General features: G+C 61.1%; 1 protein-coding gene across 4 annotated transcripts in view; it reads left to right on the top strand.

The window, feature by feature from the left end:
• LOC140420927 (sodium- and chloride-dependent neutral and basic amino acid transporter B(0+)-like) overlaps nt 1-19,954 on the top strand; it is a 149,126-nt gene that overhangs the window by 113,559 nt on the left and 15,613 nt on the right. For all 4 annotated transcript variants that reach the window (XM_072505086.1, XM_072505085.1, XM_072505088.1 and 1 more), the window contains 2 exons: nt 16,466-16,575; nt 16,666-16,836. In XM_072505086.1, the coding sequence (XP_072361187.1) occupies nt 16,466-16,575; nt 16,666-16,836 (281 nt within the window). The remainder of the gene's footprint in view (nt 1-16,465; nt 16,576-16,665; nt 16,837-19,954) is intronic.

Genomic DNA, 19,954 nt, shown 5'->3' with positions numbered 1-19,954 from the left:
AGGCTGCACCCACCCATGCAGGCTGCAGTGGCAGGATGGGTTGTGAACCTCTGCCAACATACACACAACCGCTGGTCCGCATGTATATGTCTGCCTAACACTGTTGCCCTTTATCCCTGCCACCCTCCCCCCCCCCCCCCCCCCCCACCCCCCACCCCCCCCAATTGTGTATTGCAGGACCGAACGTCGACCCACCCGTCCCCGTGGATGGCGACCGCCCCCAGGACGAACCAGGGCAGCCAAGAGCCAGGGACAGACCCGGCCCATCAGGAATACGACATCCCCAGGACAATCCAGGATGGCCATGAGCCAGGGACAGACCCGGAGCACCAGGGAGATGACACCCCCAATTAGTGCGAGTGCAGTGACGCCAGTGGGCCAGACTCAGCGACGAGGGGGGCAGCCACAGGAACAGGTCCCCGTTGCATCCCACCCAGGACACACCTACCCAAGACACATCTACCCAGGACATACCTACCCAGGATACGACACCCAGGACACTGACGCCCATGACACCGACGCACAGGACACTGACGTAAAGGACACCGACGCACAGGACACCGACGCACAGGACACCGACGCACAGGACACTAATGCACAGGACACCGACGCACAGGACACCGACGCACAGGACACCGACGCACAGGACACCGACGCACAGGACACCGACGCACAGGACACCGACGCACAGGACACCGACGCACAGGACACTAATGCACAGGACACCGACGCACAGGACACCGACGCACAGGACACCGACGCACAGGACACTAATGCACAGGACACCGACGCACAGGACACCGACGCACAGGACACTGACGCACAGGACACCGACGCACAGGACACTAATGCACAGGACACCGACGCACAGGACACCGACGCACAGGACACTGACGCACAGGACACCGACGCACAGGACACCGACGCACAGGACACTGACGCACAGGACACCGACGCACAGGACACTGACGCACAGGACACTGACGCACAGGACACTGACGCACAGGACACTGACGCACAGGACACTGACGTACAGGACACTGATGCACAGGACACTGACGTAAAGGACACCGACGCACAGGACACTAATGCACAGGACACCGACGCACAGGACACCGACGCACAGGACACCGACGCACAGGACACTAATGCACAGGACACCGACGCACAGGACACCGACGCACAGGACACCGACGCACAGGACACCGACGCACAGGACACCGACGCACAGGACACTAATGCACAGGACACCGACGCACAGGACACCGACGCACAGGACACCGACGCACAGGACACTAATGCACAGGACACCGACGCACAGGACACTGACGCACAGGACACTGACGTACAGGACACTGATGCACAGGACACTGACGTAAAGGACACTGACGCACAGGACACCGACGCACAGGACACCGACGCACAGGACACCGACGCACAGGACACTGACGCACAGGACACTGACGCACACGACACTGACGCACAGGACACCGACGCACAGGACACTGACGCACAGGACACTGACGCACAGGACACCGACGCACAGGACACCGACGCACAGGACACCGACGCACAGGACACCGACGCACAGGACACTAATGCACAGGACACCGACGCCCAGGACACCGACGCCCAGGACACCGACGCCCAGGACACCGACATACAGGACACCGACGCACAGGACACCGACGCACAGGACACCGACGCACAGGACACTAATGCACAGGACACCGACGCACAGGACACTGACGCACAGGACACTGACGTACAGGACACTGATGCACAGGACACTGACGTAAAGGACACCGACGCACAGGACACCGACGCACAGGACACCGCCGCACAGGACACCGACGCACAGGACACTGACGCACAGGACACCGACGCACAGGACACCGATGCACATGACACTGACGCACACGACACTGACGCACAGGACACCGATGCACATGACACTGACGCACAGGACACTGATGTACAGGACACTGACGCACAGGACACTGACGCACAGGACACCGATGCACATGACACTGACGCACAGGACACTGACGTACAGGACACTGATGCACAGGACACTGACGCACAGGACACCGATGCACATGACACTGACGCACAGGACACTGACGCACAGGACACCGATGCACATGACACTGACGCACAGGACACTGACGCACAGGACACCGATGCACATGACACTGACGCACAGGACACTGACGTACAGGACACTGACATACAGGACACTGACGCACATGGCACTGACGCACAGGACACTGACGTACAGGACACTGACGCATGGGACACCGACGCACAGGACACTGACGCACATGACACTGACGCACATGACACTGACGCACAGGACACCGACGCACAGGACACTGACGCACACGACACTGACGCACAGGACACCGATGCACAGGACACTGACGCACATGACACTGACGCACAGGACACTGACGTACAGGACACTGACGCATGGGACACCGACGCACCTGACGCACATGACACTGACGCACATGACACTGACGCACAGGACACCGACGCACAGGACACTGACGCACAGGACACTGACGCACAGGACACTGACGTACAGGACACCGACGCACAGGACACTGACGCACATGACACTGACGCACAGGACACCGACGCACAGGACACCGATGCACAGGACACTGACGCACATGACACTGACGCACAGGACACTGACGTACCGGACACTGACGCATGGGACACCGACGCACCTGACGCACATGACACTGACGCACATGACACTGACGTACAGGACACCGACACACAGGACACCGACGCCCAGGACACTGACGCACAGGACACCGACGCACAGGACACTGACGCACACGACACTGACGCACACGACACCCACACACAAGGGACGGATGGACAAGAATCACCACTCCAGGGCACCCCGGACTTCAGGTCGGCCGAGGAGCATGACACTATGCCACTGCTATCTCCTACACCCTCCACCATCGCAGAGACACTCACCTCGGTTGGGCACTTTATTGATGAGGCATCTGGGACACTAACTGGTGCGCACAACACAGCCGTCCTGCAGGTGGAGGCAGGAGCAGCCGAGGGGCTGGGCGGTCGGAGGGCAGCCCGGCGGAAGCAACCATCTGCCGCCCAGACGGGTCCCGGGTTCCTGGAGCTACTACACCCACCCATAGACCCGATGCAGGCACAGACCAAGGGTCGACCGAAGGGGGTGACGGCCGGCTTGCGGCAGCTGCAGATGAAGGTGGAGGAGTCCACCCGCGTGCAGGAGCAGGTAGTGGTGCCAGTCATGCGTGCCACTCAGACCGAAACCGCACGGGTGGCGTCTGCGGTGGAGGCAATGGGTGCGACGGTGTCAGACATGGTAGCAGTATGCAAGGCCTGGGGATTTCCGTGCGGGCGGCGTCCATGGCCCAGGACATGGCTGCCCTCTCACAGGAAGCCAAGAGCCAGAGCCAGCAGCAGATCACAGAGGCGCTCAATGCCATGGCCCAGTCTCAACAGGCCATGGCGCAGTCCCAGCAGGCAATGGCCCAGTCTCTGCAGGCCGTGGCCCAGTCTCAGCAGGTCATCGCTGAGGGAATCGGCGCCATTGCCCAGGTGCTGGCCTGCGTCGCCCAGACACAGACAGTGATGGCCAACTCTCTGAGCACCATGGCTGCAAACATGCGGACCCTTGTTGACACCAGGGCGAGCCTCCAGGAATGGCAGCGGCAGGTGTCGGGGGGGCGTCGGATGCTAGGTCCGTTCGCATCCCTGACCCCTGTCGAGGCCCGGGGGCCATCGGGCACCCCGAGGGAGGAGGAGGTGCTGGGGCCCATTCCGGGTCCCCCTGCAGGGGAGGCCCCGGAACACCGTGACACCTCGGACCACTGCGACATCTCGGACTCCCCCCACTTCCGTCCCAGGTGCATCTGCTGGGCAACGGGCAGGACAGGCTGGCAGCTCGCCATCCCAGTCACCTGAGCCACAGCCTGGCCCATCTAGGCCGGGCCACCCCAGGAAACGGCCGCCAAAGGGGTCCCTAGTCACGGGGCAGGAATCACAGGAGTCCACCTCCAGTTCTGCTGTTCCTTCTGAGGAACCACCTAGATGTAGTCAAAGGGCCCGTAAGGCCAAAAAATTAGACGCTGAGTAAGTTGGCACGGGTGCAGGGCACAGATTATGTATAGGGGCTAGGGCACGTGTATGAACTGTTTGTTATTAAACTCTCTACAGAAGCTGCCTTTGTGCTCTGTCCGATGCGTGCGGGGGGGTGGTGTGAGGTGAGCACCAGTGTGTGGGTGAGGGGTGATAGAACGTCGGCCTCAGGTGAGTGTGGCCCCCCTCCTCCCGGGTCGCCCTCGCCATCCACCGGGGCAGACGACGGGTCCGTGAGCTGCAGTGTCACGGCCGCATGCAGGGACGGTCCGGGTGGAGAGTTTTACTGTGGCCATGGGTCAGACATTGTCCAACGATGTAGAGCCCAGAGCTCATCACAGAGCAGGTTGCCATCATCCTCCATGGCCTGCAATAGACACGCTTCCACCGGCGCCCGTGTGAGCCCGGCCCTTTGTGCCGCAGGGGGATGTGCAATGGAGGGGTGGTGTGCATGCGGGTGAGGTGAGGGTGGTAGGCTGGTGGGTGGTGGGGAGAGGGTGGTAGGCTGGTGGGTGGGTGGGGTGAGGGTGGTTGGTGTTGGGTGGGTGGGGTGAGGGTGGTAGGCTGGTGCCGTAGTGTCCAGTCTGTGCCCATACTCGGCGATTCCCATGCCCCCTTGTCCGTGAACCGGGCGGCTATCAGCCTGTTCCGTGCCCGCTGGCCCAGCCGGTAATGGTGGGTAGTCTCCAGCCTGGGCGCTTGCCACCTGCCTCCCTGCGGCACGCTCCTCTGCGGCAGCCTCCGCCGCCGCCCTGGCACGCTCCTGCTCCTGTTCCCCAGGGCTGTAGAAGTGCGGCTCCCGCCACGGCTGCCAAAATCACTGGATGATGACCAAACATTACTGCCTGCAGGTGTAGGGGTTGGGGGTGGGGGGGATAGACGACATGTCATCATTGTCATACCGCCCTTGCAGCCAGGTGCCATGGGCTGCATGGTCACGGCTGTTGGAAGCTGGCACGCGGCCTGGCGGACACCCTCCCCAAAACCCCCCACCTGCCCAGCACGTGCCCCCACCCCCCTCCCCAGCACGCGCCCTCTCCTACCCGGCACCCACCCTCTCCTCCCCGGCACTCGCCCCCCCTCCTCCGCACTCGCCGCCCCCCCCTCCTCAGCACTCGCCCCCCACTCCCCAGCACGCGCACTCTCCTCCACGCCACTTGCCCTCTCCTCCTCTGCATGCGCCCCCCCCTCCCTGGAACGTGCCCCCCCCCCTCCAGCATGAACCCTCTCCTCCCCGGCACTTGCCCTCTCCTCCCCGGCAATCGCCCTGTCCTCCCCGGCACGCGCCCACTCCTCCCAGCCCTCGCCCACCCCCCTCCCCAGCACTCGCACCCTCCCTCCCTAGTACGCGCCCTCTCCTCCCCGGTACACGACTGGTTGACGCCATTAAATAGGTGGTTTGATTTACGCTGACGTGACCCGTGGTTACGTCGGCGGGACTTCTGCCAATCCGGCCCGGAGAATTCGGGTGACCCCGGGGCCCATTGCGTCGCCCCCGTCCTCGCCATTCTCCGAGGCGGGTGGCGCGATTCACGTCAACGGGATTGTTTTGGGGGCGGAGAATTCAGCAGCCAGTGGGGGCGGGCTTCACGCCGCCCCATGGCGATTCTCCGACCCGGCGGGGGGGGTCAGAGAATCTTGCCCCAGATGTGGGGAATCTTAAGTTCAGCTACTGGAGAAATGAAGTTTCCACGATGTCTGGAGTTAAAGGAACAGAACAAACTGGAAACCAGAACAGATTTTTGCTCAGTCTAGTCACAGAGAGTTGGAAAGGCATTGGATCATGAAAGGTCAGAAAGATATTTGCAGTAGTGCTGATGTTTTGAGACTTTATTTGAAATAATTGTGGAAATCAGTGGCTGGACCTTGGAGTTTGTGATAAAGCCTTTAAGACAAGGGAACCCTGAAAGGAGAGTAAAACCCCAAAGCACAACCTTGCTTGAAACCGTGCAGGGAAAGCATAATTTTAAAGAAAATTTGGGAAGGTGACTTTTGAAAGTGGAATTTGAAATCTCTCATGTGGAAGCCGGAGTTCAGTAAGATAAGGCGCGGGATTCTTTCAGCCCAGGCCGGACCGGAGAGTCACCGGGACGGGCGCGAATCGCGCGACGCTGCCCCGATGCTGGTCCGTCGATTCACCGTAGAGCGGAGAATCGGCACCTTTTGGCGCCGGCGCGGTCGGCGTTCTGCCGGTCAGGGGGCGCTCTACCGGGCCCAGCACCCCCCCCTCCCCCCCCCCGGCGATTCTCCGACCGGGGTGGGCCGAGCGGCCACGCACAAAAAACCCGAATCCGGCCGGCGCCATTCACACCTGCTCTTACCCGGCGGTACCTCAGCGTGCATGCATCCGGGGGCGGCATAGTAGTGGGTGGGGGGGGGGGGGCCTGGCCCGCATTCGGGGCCAACTTAAATTAATTAACAGTTCGGTGACTCCGTTTTTCCACAGTTTATACAAAAAAAGTCAAAATTACAGTCTTTTGTGCCAGGGTTCCATTCTGGGGCCTTCCAATCCAGTTATAAAATTAACTGGGATCGTGACATCTTCTTTCTGCATCCTTCACTCAGGATCCCCGCATTCTTGCCAGATTACACCTGGTTATTGAAGTTTTGCCACAGGCATTTTCTCTGCCAATTGCTGATGACAGTCGTTGCCCATCTTCAGTTTACCACATAGAATCATAGAATTTACAGTGCAGCAGGCCATTTGGCCCATCGAGTCTACACCGGCCCTTGGAAAGAGCACCCTACTTAAGTCCACATCTCCACCCTAACCCCGTGACCCAGGAACCCCACCTAACCTTTTTGGACACTAAGGGTAATTTAGCATGGCCAATCCATCTAACCTGCCCATCTTTGCACTGTGGGTGGAAACCGGAGCACCCGGAGGAAAGCCAAGCATCCACAGGGAGAACGTGCAGACTCCGCACAGTCAGTGACCCAAGCTGGGAATCGAACCTGGGACCCTGGCACTGTGAAGCAACATTGCTAACCACTGTGCTGCCGCCCTAGTTGACTCAAGTCAGCTACAGATTGAACAACAGGACATGTTCTGCTTCAGTGTGTTCATGATGTCTCTTATTGACCACCCTGAATCCACTTTCTATTCTTCAGCTCAGGAAAGAAGAATCCATTTGAGCCTCCCCCATTCTGATTCCATCCATCTCAGTACGGATGGGAAATGTGAGACTTTCCTGGAGTGAGAACCTGTTCTGCAGGGTTGTAAAGACATTTTGCCGAGATGGATAATCAGGTTGATGGCAGAGAATAGTTTACTCTTCCTGTCTGAACTCCAATTTCTTCCAAATGATGAATCAACATGAGGGGATAAACTACTTGACCGTGTCTTCACCAATCTAATTGTCGCAGATGCAATTGTCCATGGTAGTATTAGCGGCCGGTGGCCACTGTGAAGATTAAAGTGTAGATTGTTGCAACTGAGGCGGGTATCTCAATTTGGGAAATTTCCCAGCTCATCGCACCTATCACAGTAAAAACATCCTACGGGACATTTTGGGAGGAGACGGAATGGGTGGATTTGCGACTGAGCCGGTTCTGCCAGCTCTCGAAGCACGCCTGAGGCAGCCATGGGGACAGTCAAGGGTGTGACAGAGTTACAGCTTCCATTATTGATACTTTAATGATCTATTTGATACTTTTATATGGTTATTGGAACAGGAGTTCTTTCCAAAAGATTTGTGAATGGGTGTTCTGTAAGCTGTTCTACACACACCATTTTACTATAGGAGTTCATAAGTGAGAAAAAGAAAACAATTGCATTCATATAACACCTATAAACACAATTAAATGTCCAAGGCACTTCATGTGTGCTTTATCAAGTGGGACCTGAGACCAGGGGCGAAATTCTCCCCCAACGGCGGGATGTCCGCCGACTGGCGCCAAAGACGGCGCCAATCAGACGGGCATCGCGCCGGCCCAAAGGTGCGGAATGCTCCGCATCTTTGGCGGCCTAGCCCCAACATTGAGGGGCTAGGCCGACGCCGGAGGGATTTCCGCCCCGCCAGCTGGCGGAAATGGCGTTTGTTGCCCCGCCAGCTGGCGCGGAAATGCGGCGCATGCGCGGGAGCATCAGCGGCCGCTGTCAGTTTCCCGGCGCGTGCGCGGGAGCGTCAGCGGCCGCTGTCAGTTTCCCGTGCATGCGCAGTGGGGAGAATCTCTTCCGCCTCCGCCATGGTGGAGGCCGTGGCGGAGGCGGAAGGGAAAGAGTGCCCCCCACGGCACAGGCCCGCCCGCGGATCGGTGGGCCCCGATCGCGGGCCAGGCCACCGTGGGGGCACCCCCCGGGGTCAGATCGCCCCGCGCCCGCCCCAGGACCCCGGAGCCCGCCCACGCCGCCTGGTCCCGCCGGTAAATACTAGGTTTGATTTACGCCGGCGGGACAGGCAATTTCTGGGCGGGACTTCGGCCCATCCGGGCCGGAGAATTGAACGGGGGGTCCCGCCAACTGGCGCGGCCCGATTCCCGCCCCCGCCCAATCTCCGGTACCGGAGACTTCGGCGGGGGCGGGATTCACGGCGGCCAACGGCCATTCTCCGACCCGGCGGGGGGTCGGAGAATGACTCCCCAGATATCAGGGGCAAAATTCTCCGTTATCGGCGGAAAGTCCGCCGATCGGCGCAAAAAACGGCGCAAATCCCACTTGCGTCACGTCAGAAAAATGGGACGATAGTCTCCGGCCCGAAATGGGCTAGCAGCGACGTAACGGGATCCGCGCTTGCGCAGTGGTTCATGCCGTGCAGCGTCATATGCGCTGCACGGCGTGACGGCTCATAAGGCCGCGCTGCTCCCCCCCACCCGACTGGAAGACCCGACCGCAACACCCGACTGGATGGCTGGCCGTCGCTCAGCCCCGAGGTTCGAGTCAAGCGATGTGGAGGCGCTCCTGGACGCGGTGGAGCAGAGTATGGATGCCCTGTATCCCGGGCACGGCCGCAGAGTTGCCCCACGCCACAGCCGGCGCCTGTGGAGGGAAGTGGCAGAGGTCGTCACCGCTGTGGCCCTGACACCACGGACAGGCACCCAGTGCCACAAGAAGGTGAACGACCTCGTCAGAGCAGGCAGGGTGAGCCTCCCCCATATCCCCCCTCCCCATATCCCCCCTCCCCCATATACCCCCTCCCCCATATCCCCCCTCCCCCATATCCCCCCTCCCCCATATCCCCCCTCCCCCATATCCCCTATATCCCCCCTCCCCCATATCCCCCCTCCCCATATCCCCCCTACCCCATATCCCCCCTCCCCCATATCCCCCCTCCCCCAACTCCCCCTCCCCCATATCCCCATATCCCCCCTCCCCCATATCCTCCCTCCCCCAACTCCCCCCTCCCCCATATCCCCCATATCCCCCCTCCCCCATATCCCCCCTCCCCCATATCCCCCTCCCCCATATCCCCCATATCCCCCATATCCCCCTCCCCCATATCCCCCATATCCCCCCTCCCCCATATCCCCATATCCCCCCTCGCCCATATCCCCCCTCGCCCATAACCCCCTCCCCCATATCCCCCATATCCCCCCTCCCCCATATCCCCCCTCCCCCATATCCCCCCTCCCCCATATCCCCCATATCCCCAAGTGAATCCAGCCCTAACCTTAACCTCTGCAATGCACGCGCAACCGATGGCGTGCATTCATATACCTGCCTAACACTGTTGCCTTTTACCCCTGCCACCACCGCCCCCCCCCCCCCCCACAGGAGAAGCGCGCACACAACAATAGGGAGCATGTGAGGACTGGAGGAGGGCCCGCTGATGAGAGGCCACTGACCGTACACGAGGAAAGGGCCCTGGAACTGGCTGGCAGACCTGAGGACCGGGAGGTTGCTGATGCAGAGGTCGGGGCCCCACCAGCAAGTGAGCCACCGACAGCCCGTCCCCATATCCTCCCTCCCCTATATCCCCCTCCCCCGTATCACCTGATCACTGCCTGATGTCTAACCATGCATGCTTCATTGTGTATCGCAGGACCAAACGTCCAGGCACCCATCCCCGCAGAAGCACACCGCCCGCAGGATGCCCCTCGGAGACCACGGGAGACGGAGAGACCATACCCTCCAGCATGCGACGCCCGCAGGATGCCCCTCGGAGACCACGGGAGACGGAGAGACCCGGACCCTCCAGCATGCGACGCCCACAGGATGCCCCTTGGAGACCACGGGAGACGGAGAGACCCGGACCCTCCAGCATGCGACGCCCGCAGGATGCCCCTCTGAGACCACGGGAGACGGAGAGACCCGGACCCTCCAGCATGCAACGCCCGCAGGATGCCCCTCGGAGACCACAGGAGACGGAGAGACCCGGACCCTCCAGCATGCGACGCCCGCAGGATGCCCCTCGGAGACCACGGGAGACGGAGAGACCCGGACCCTCCAGCATGCGACGCCCGCAGGATGCCCCTCGCACACCACGGGAGACGGAGAGACCTGGACCCTCCAGCATGCGACGCCCGCAGGATGCCCCTCGCACACCACGGGAGACGGAGAGACCTGGAGCAACAGGGAGACGACACCCCCGTCACGTGCGGGAGCGACCACCCAGCGATGAGGGGGGCAGCCACAGGCCCCCGTCACATCCGAGCCAGGACACCACTACCCAGGACACCACTACCCAGGACACCACTACCCAGGACAGCACTACCCAGGACACCCCTACCCGGGACACCCCTACCCGGGACACCCCTACCCGGGACACCCCTACCCGGGACAGCACTACCCAGGACACCCCTACCCGGGACACCCCTACCCGGGATAGCACTACCCAGGACACCCCTACCCGGGACAGCACTACCCAGGACACCCCTACCCGGGACAGCACTACCCAGGACACCCCTACCCGGGAAGACGAAATACCGGACAGTGACTCAGAGTGGATGGGTGGAGACGAACCCCCACCCCAAAGTGCCATGGAGTCAGAGTGGGACGAAGAGCACGACACAACACCACTGCTGTCACCAACACCCTCCACCATCGCAGAAACACTCACCACGGTTGGGCACTTTAGTGATGAGGCGTCTGGTACACTCACTGGTGCGCACAACACAGCCGTCCCGGTACAGCAGGTGGAGGTAGGAGCAGCAGAGGGACCGGGCGGTCGGAGGTCAGCCCAGGCCAAGCGAACATCTGCCGCCCAGATGGATCCCGGGTTCCTGCAGTTACCACACCCACACATAGATCCGATGCAACCACCGACCCGGAGACGAGCGAAGAGGGTGACGGGCGGCTTGCGGAGGCTGCGGTCGCAGGTGGAGGAGTCCACCCGCGTCCAGGAGCTGGGAGTGGTCCCGGTCATGCGTGCCACCCAGGCTGACACCGCACGGGTGGCGTCCGCGGTGGAGGCAATGGTTGCGACGGTGTCAGACATGGGGAACGGTTTGCGAGGCCTGGGGCCTTCCGTGCAGGCGGCGTCTGTGGCCCAGGAAATGGCTGCCCTCTCACAGGAGGCCATGAGCCAGTGCCAGCGCCAGATGGCAGAGGCGCTCAACGCCATAGCCCAGTCTCTGCAGGCCATGGCCCAGCCTCAGCAGGCCATGGCCCAGTCTCTGCAGGCCATGGCCCAGTCTCAGCAGGCCATCGCTGAGGGCATCGGCGCCAGTGGCCATGTGCGAGCCGGCGTCGCACTGTCACAGACAGGGTTTGCCAACACCCTGGGCTCCATGGCTGCAAACCTGCAGACCCCTGTCGATACCAGCACGGGCCTCCAGGACTGGCAGCGCCAGATGTTGGGGGGGCGTCGGATGGCCAGTCCGTTCGCATCCCCCACCCATGTAGAGGCCTGGGGGCCATCGGGCACTCCGAGGGAGGAGGAGGTGGTGTGGTCCGTCCCGGCTCCCTCTGTAGGGGAGGTCCCAGTACACCGCGACACCTCGGACTCCCCCCCTTCCGTCCCAGGTGCATCGGGTGGGCAACGGGCAGGACAGGCTGGCAGCTCGCCATCCCAGTCGCCCGGGCCGCAGCCTGGCCCATCTAGGCCAGGACGCCCCAGGAAACGGCCGCCAAAGGGATCCAGTGTCAGAGGGCAGGAATCACAGGAGTCCACCTCCAGTTCTGCTGTACCGTCTGGGGAACCACGTCGACGTAGTCAAAGGGCCCGTAAGGCCAAACAATTAGACACTGAGTAAGTTGGCATGGGTGCAGGGCACAGATGAGTTTTAGGGGCTAGGGCACGTGCATGAACTCCTTTGGTTATTAAAGTCAATGTTACACCTACCGAAGCTGCCTTTGTGCTCTGTCCAAAGTGTGCGGGCGTGTCATGTACGTTGAGCGCAAGTGTGTGTGTGAGGGGTGGTCTTACCTCAGCCCCAGGTGAGTCTGCCCCCTTCCCCCTGGGCCGCCATCAACATCCCCCGGGCAGAGGACGGGACCGTGCGCTGCAGTGTCACAGCCGCATGCAGGGATGGTCCGGGTGGATGGTGGTACTGTGGCCATGGGTCAGACATAGTCCAACGATGTAGAGCCAGGAGCTCATCGCAGGGCGGGTTGTCATCATCCTCCATGGCCTGCGATAGACACGCGTCCACCCGCAACAGTGTGAGCCCGGCCCGTTGTGCCGCCGAAGGATCGGCAATGGGGGGGGGGGGGTGGTGTGCATGCGGGTGGGGTGGGTGGGGTTGGGGAGGGGGGTGAGGGTGCTGGGTGGGTGGATGGGTGGGGGGTGTGGGTGGTCGGCTGTTGCCATGGTGTGCGGTCTGTGACCATACTACCCGATTCCCACGCCCATCTAGTCAGTGAAGCGGGCGTCTATCAGTCTGTCCCGTGCCCGCTGGGCCAGCTGCTAACGGTGGACAGCCACCCGCCTGTGTCTACCCCGTCTGCCCTGACCATTGCCCCCATCCCCCTCATCTGGGGAGGACTGTGCCTCTTCCTGCTGCTCCTCCACTCCGCCCTCCTCTGCCTGCGGCACATCGCCCCTCTGCTGGGCTATGTTGTGCAGGACGCAGCACACCACAATGATGCGGCCGACCCTATCTGACCGATACTGGAGGGCACCTCCAGAGAGGTCCAGGCACCTAAAACGCATCTTCAGCACGCCAAAGCACCTCTCGATCACTCCCCTTGTCGCTACATGGGCATCATTGTAGCGGTTATCCGCCTCATTGCGTGGCCTCCGTATAGGCGTCATCAGCCACGATCGCAATGGGTAGCCCCTGTCGCCCAGCAACCAGCCCCTCAGCCGGGGATGGCGTCCCTCGAACATGCCGGGGATGGATGACCGCGACAACACGAATGAGTCGTGTACACTGCCTGGGTGACGGGCGCAGACGTGCAGGATCATCATGCGGTGGTCGCAGACCACCTGTACGTTCATCGAATAGGTCCCCTTCCTATTAGTGAACACGGCCCTGTTATCTGCAGGTGGCCGCACGGCGACGTGCATCCCATCGATCGTGCCCTGGACCATGGGGAACCCGGCCACGGCAGAGAAGCCCACGGCCTGGGCATCTTGGCTGGCCCGGTCCACGGGGAAGCGGATGTAGCGGTGCGCCATGGCATAAAGGGCATCTGTCACTGCCCGGATGCACCGGTGCACCGATGTCTGCGATATGCCGGACAGGTCCCCACTCGGTGCCTGGAATGACCCCGTTGCATAAAAGTTCAGGGCCACCGTAACCTTGACGGACACGGGGAGAGGGTGTCCCCCGCCAGTGCCACGCGGTGACAGGTGTGCCAGCAGGTGGCAGATGTGTGCCACGGTTTCCCGGCTCATCCGGAGTCTCCTCCTGCATTCCCGGTCCGTGAGGTCCTGGTATGACTGCCGGGTCCGGTACACACAGGGCGCCCTCGGGTGCCTCCGTTGCCGTGGGGCCGCGACGTCCTCCTCCACCTCCTCGTCCTGTCGGTCAGGTGTCCCTCCAGCCTGGGCGGCTGCCGCCTGCCCCTCTGCGGCAGCCTGCGCCGCCTCTCTGGCACGCTCCTCCTCCTCCTCCTCCCCCTCATCCAGGGCAACATAGACATGAGCGGCTGACACCACGGCGGCCAACATCGCTGGATGGTCTGAAAACATGACGACCTGGTGGGGGGAGGGGAACGACGACATGTCATCATTGCCCATATCCCCTCCTCCCCCCAGCCAGGTGGCATGGACCGCATGGGTCCAACTGTTGGAGGCTGGCACCTTGCCAGGTGGACCAACTCATTTGCCCTCCCATCACCCTCCTCGGCACGGACCCCCAACCCCCAACCTCCACCCCGGCACGGACCCCCCCAACCCCCAACCTCCACCCCAGCACGGACCCCCTCCCAACCTCCACCCCAGCACGGACCCCCTCCCCAACCTTCACCCCAGCACGGACCCCCCCCAACCCCCAGCCTCCACCCCAGCACGGACCCCCCCCCCCAACCCCCAACCTCCAACCCAGCACGGACCCCCTCCCCAACCTCCACCCCAGCACGGACCCCCCCCAACCCTCAACCTCCACCCCAGCATGGACCCCCCCCAACCCCCAACCTCCACCCCGGCACGGACCCCCCCCAACCCCCAACCTCCACTCCGGCACGGACCCCCTCCCCAAACTCCACCCCAGCACGGACCCCCCCCAACCCCCAACCTCCACCCCGGCACGGACCCCCCCCCACCCCAAACCTCCACCCCGGCACGGACCCCCCCAACCCCCAACCTCCACCCCGGCATGGACCGCCCCCAACCCCCAACCTCCACCCCAGCACGGACCCCCTCCCCAACCTCCACCCCAGCACGGACCCCCCCCAACCCCCAACCTCTACATCAGCACGGACCCCCCCCACCTCCACCCCGGCACGGACCCCCTCCCCAACCTCCACCCCAGCACGGACCCCCTCCCCAACCTCCACCCCAGCACAGACCCCCTCCCCAACCTCCACCCCAGCACGGACCCCCCCCCAACCCCCAACCTCCACCCCAGCACGGACCCCCCCAACCCCCAACCTCCACCCCGGCACGGACCCCCTCCCCAACCTCCACCCCAGCACGGACCCCCCCCAACCCCCAACCTCCACCCCAGCACGGACCCCCCCCAACCCCCAACCTCCACCCCGGCACGGACCCCCCCCAACCCCCAACCTCCACCCCGGCACGGACCCCCCCCCCAACCCCCAACCTCCACCCCAGCACGGACCCCCTCTCCAACCACCACCCCAGCACGGACCCCCCCCCAACCCCCAACCTCCACCCCAGCACGGACCCCCCCCCAACCCCCAACCTCCACCCCGGCACGGACCCCCCCCAACCCCCAACCTCCACTCCGGCATGGACCCCCTCCCCAACCTCCACCCCAGCATGGACCCCCCCCAACCCCCAACATCCACCGCGGCACGGACCCCCCCAACCCCCAACCTCCACCCCAGCACGGACCCCCCCCAACCCCCAACCTCCACCCTGGCACGGACCCCCCCCCAACCCCCAACCTCCACCCCGGCACGGACCCCCCCAACCCCCAACCTCCACCCCGGCACGGACCCCCCCCAACCCCCAACCTCCACTCCGGCATGGACCCCCTCCCCAACCTCCACCCCAGCATGGACCCCCCCCAACCCCCAACATCCACCGCGGCACGGACCCCCCCAACCCCCAACCTCCACCCCAGCACGGACCCCCCCCAACCCCCAACCTCCACCCTGGCACGGACCCCCCCCAACCCCCAACCTCCACCCCGGCACGGACCCCCCCAACCCCCAACCTCCACCCCGGCACGGACCCCCTCCCGGCACTCCCCCGGAGCCCAGCCTACTCTAACCAGCCCCCCCCCTCCCCCAGCCGCACACACACACACACACACAAGCCGAGACACACCTCTCCTCATGCAATCAGTCTGCGGCCACGCCATTTCCTGCCCAGAGCCAACCCCCCAGGCCATCACTCACCTCCTCGCTGGTCGGCGTGAGCCTGGAGCACCGGGTCACGCCGATGAAAAGGAGGTTTGATTCACGTCGACGTGAACGGTCATCACGCCGACGGGACTTCGGCCCATCCGGGAGGGAGAATATCGGCAGGCCGAAAATCGGCTGCCTTGCGCAGACCCGTGACATTCTCCGCGGCAGCGGCGCCATTAATGCCCCGCCGACTTTTCTCCCTTCGGAGACTTCGGCAACCGGCGGGGGCGGGATTCACGGCGGCCAACGGCCATTCTCCGACCCTCTGGGGGGTCGGAGAATGACGCCCCAGGACATCATTTATTAATCATGTTTGAAATCCTGAGTGATCCTTTCTCTGATTTAACCTGTTCATTAGTGACACCCAGGACAAGATGAATTTCGGCAGTAAACAAGCTGCCCTGCAGACTGGACAAACCAAGTGATTGTGTCTCTCTGCTTTCTTGTTGTTCACAGGGGTAAACAGATTCATCAAGGACATTGAGATGATGATTGGGAAAAGGACTTGGCTCTTCTGGCTGTGGTGGAGAGCGTGTTGGATTTTTATCTCTCCATGTTTGCTGGCAGTAAGGAGATATTACATCTTTTCATGATTTATGCTGTTATTACTGTATCATTCTGTTTCTGGTCATGCTTTGTACAATTATTTCACTCAGGTAATCTTCATCTGGTCATTAGCAACCTTTGTGCCACCAACATATGGACCTGTTGAGTACCCTGTGTGGGCCACAGCACTTGGCTGGTGTCTGATCATCTTCAATATTATGTGGATTCCCATTGTTGCCATTGTGAGAGTTGTCCAAGCTGAGGGTGCCACCTTGTATCAAGTAAGGAAACACCTTCAATTCTTTCAAAAAGTATATAGAATAATTTCTGGCAAGGCTCCCTGTGCTCACCATACTTACAGTGGAAGGTCACCCGAAAGTTGGTGTAAGGAGCCATTTTCAGGCAGTTCCACATATTCTGGGAATGCTGCTAATTTAGCAGCTACAATTCCTTCCCTCCTAAGGCAGTCAGCAGTTCCCACCATTTTAATGACAACAGGAATAACCAAAGGCTGGTTGCTTGGAAAAAAGGGATGTTGCCTTTACATCTGGCTGTTGACCCTCCCCTCCAACATCCAATCACACGACGGGCAGACACTGGAAATTGACAAAGGAGGTATCAGAAAGGCAGGCTGTATTTAAGGTTCACCAAACTGGATCACATTCCTCCATGAAAACTGAGGGAAGTAAGGATGCGAATTGTGGAGGCACTGATCATAATATTCCATTCTGTGAAGGTGCCGAGTGCCATTGGACTGGAGAATTGCAAATGTTACATCTTGGGCGAAATTCTCCGGAAACGGCGCAATGTCCGCCGACTGGCGCCCAAAACGGCGCAAATCAGTCGGGCATCGCGCCGCCCCAAAGGTGCGGAATGCTCCGCATCTTTGGGGGCCGAGCCCCAAACTTAAGGGGCTAGGTCGGCGCCGGACGAATTTCCGCCCCGCCAACTGGCAGAAAAGGCCTTTGGTACCCCGCCAGCTGGCGCGGAAATGACATCTCCGGGCGGCGCATGCGCGGGAGGGTTAGCGGCCCCTGACGGCATTCCCGCGCATGTGCATTGGAGAGAGTCTCTTCCGCCTCCGCTATGGTGGAGACCGTGGCGAAGGCGGAAGGGAAAGAGCGCCCCCACGGCACAGGCCCGCCCGCGGATCGGTGGGCCCCGATCGCGGGCCAGGCCACCGTGGGGGCACCCCCCAGGGCCAGATCGCCCCGTGCCACCCCCAGAACCCCGGAGCCCGCCCGCGCCGCCTTGTCCCGCCGGTAAGGTAGGTGGTTTAATCTACGCCGGCGGGACAGGCATTTTAGCGGCGGGACTTCGGCCCATCCAGGCCGGAGAATCGCGCGGGGGGGGCCCGCCAACCGGCGCGGCGCGATTCCCGCCCCCGCCGAATCTCCGGTGCCGGAGACTTCGGCAACCAGCGGGGGCGGGATTCACGCCAGCCCCCGGCGATTCTCCGACCCGGCGGGGGGTCGGAGAATCTCGCCCCTGGTTCCAACACCTGTGTAAGGTTCAGCCAGGAACTACAGGGCAGTCAGTTTAAGCTGTGGTGGGAAAGCTTTGAAAAACAATTAGCTGAGAGAAAGCTAGCAGTCGTTCGGAAGGGCAGGACAGGTCTTCTGAGGGAATATTACCATCAAATAAGTTGATAAAGTTTTGTTGCTGGTTTTGGGCGGCACGGTGGCACAGTGGTTAGCACTGTTCCTTTCCTAAAAAATTATTATTACAGAGAGGGTAGATGAGGGTTATGCAGCTGGTGAGGTACGTAGGGCTGGATTCTCTGCTTTGGAGACTAAGTCCGCACGCTGGCATGAAAACGGTGGTCTTTTATGCCAGGAAAACTGATTCGTCGTTTTGATGATGGCCAGCAGGGCGGCAGTGTAGAGCTCGCAGCTCTAGCTGCCGATACGGCCCTCAGCACTTTCAGTTCCGAGGCTGCGCATGAGCACGGTGGCGGCCTGCAGCGCCCACGCTGTGCTCCATGGCGGACTCAGCCCGCGGACCTGGACCACTAAAGTAGTGCCGCCCTTTGGCTGCTCGTGACCCTGGACCGAGCGCCCACAGTGCCCCCAGCCCCGAGTGAAGCCCCCCCCCCCCCCCGCCCGCGGATCGGCCCTCCCCCCCGACTGTGGCAGCCCCGGACTGGGTCCGCAGCTGCCACGGCAAGTTCACGAACGGTGTGAGCACACGTAACCCACGCCATCGGGAACTTGGCCGATCTGGGACGGAGCATCGCAGGGCGGGCCTCAGGCAATGGCCTGAGGCCGTGGACAATCGGCGCGCAGGGGGCGGAGAATTCAAAAACCGGCACCACTCACGCTTTTGTCGCCGAAACGGTTTCTCCGCCCCGTCGCCGAACGCGATTTCAGCGTCAGGCAGCGGAGAATCCAGCCCGTGGACTTTCAAAATGAATTTGATGAAGGGCCACTTATAACCTTGTCAGCAAAGTTAATTTCCACAAGGTCCATTGAATAAAAAGCACTGCAGCATCATGGATTCAAAATTGGCTGAATGACAGGAATCACTAAGAAATAGTGAATGTTTGTCTTTTCAAACTGGAGGAAAGACTCCCAGGATCAGTATGAGGAACACTGCTTTTCTTTGACTTGTATTGATGACCGAGATGTGCAGGGCACAATTTCAAAATTTGTGGATGGCACAAAAGGGAAGGGAAAGAGGAACCAGCAGAATATTGGAAACAGAGAGTTGGGTGAGGGAAGGAGGGAAGGATGGTGGGGTGGGAAGCAAATGGTTCATGGTCAACGAATCAGTAGCTTGCACATCATGTCAGATAGCAGGATGAAGCTGAGGTGGGGTTTAAAATGGTCATAAGGTGGGAGCGTACATCACCTTTAATATTCTTGGCAACTGATATTACTGGACAAGTTCGATCCCAGAATGGAACGAGGCCCGATATCCCCCTGGGCGGGATCCTTCTTCAGCCGACGGTGAAACCGGGAAACGGGGTTGGGTGGAGAATCGGTTCCGACGCCGAAATTGCACAGGCGTCGGTTTCATGCCAAATTGCAATTCTCCGTTGCCTTGACGACAGCGTCAATGCATCCCATAATGCATGTACAGTAAACACCGTTTGCAAATCATTCGAGGGCCTGACCCGGCATTCTCCGGGACCTCCAAGATTCTCAGTCTGCGATCGGCCGAATTCTCAACAGCGAGGATCACATTTGCTTCTAAAAATTGTGAAACCGGCGCCTAATCTTTTTTTGAAATTCACCTTGTCATGCCTAACCTTATCTTGCTGAAATTTACTTATCGGCCCCTTGAATGTGAAAAATATGTATATGTGACTGCCTGAGCGAAAAGATTGGACAACCAATAAGTGTTTATTGCAAACCGACAATGTGCAATGAGAAAAGATTAATGAATAATCTCAGAGTA

Source organism: Scyliorhinus torazame, chromosome 5 (assembly GCF_047496885.1).
Source record: "Scyliorhinus torazame isolate Kashiwa2021f chromosome 5, sScyTor2.1, whole genome shotgun sequence".
Lineage (NCBI taxonomy): Eukaryota > Metazoa > Chordata > Chondrichthyes > Carcharhiniformes > Scyliorhinidae > Scyliorhinus > Scyliorhinus torazame.
The sequence above is the reverse complement of the archived record's forward strand: the minus strand, read 5'-3'. Positions and strand labels throughout refer to the sequence as shown.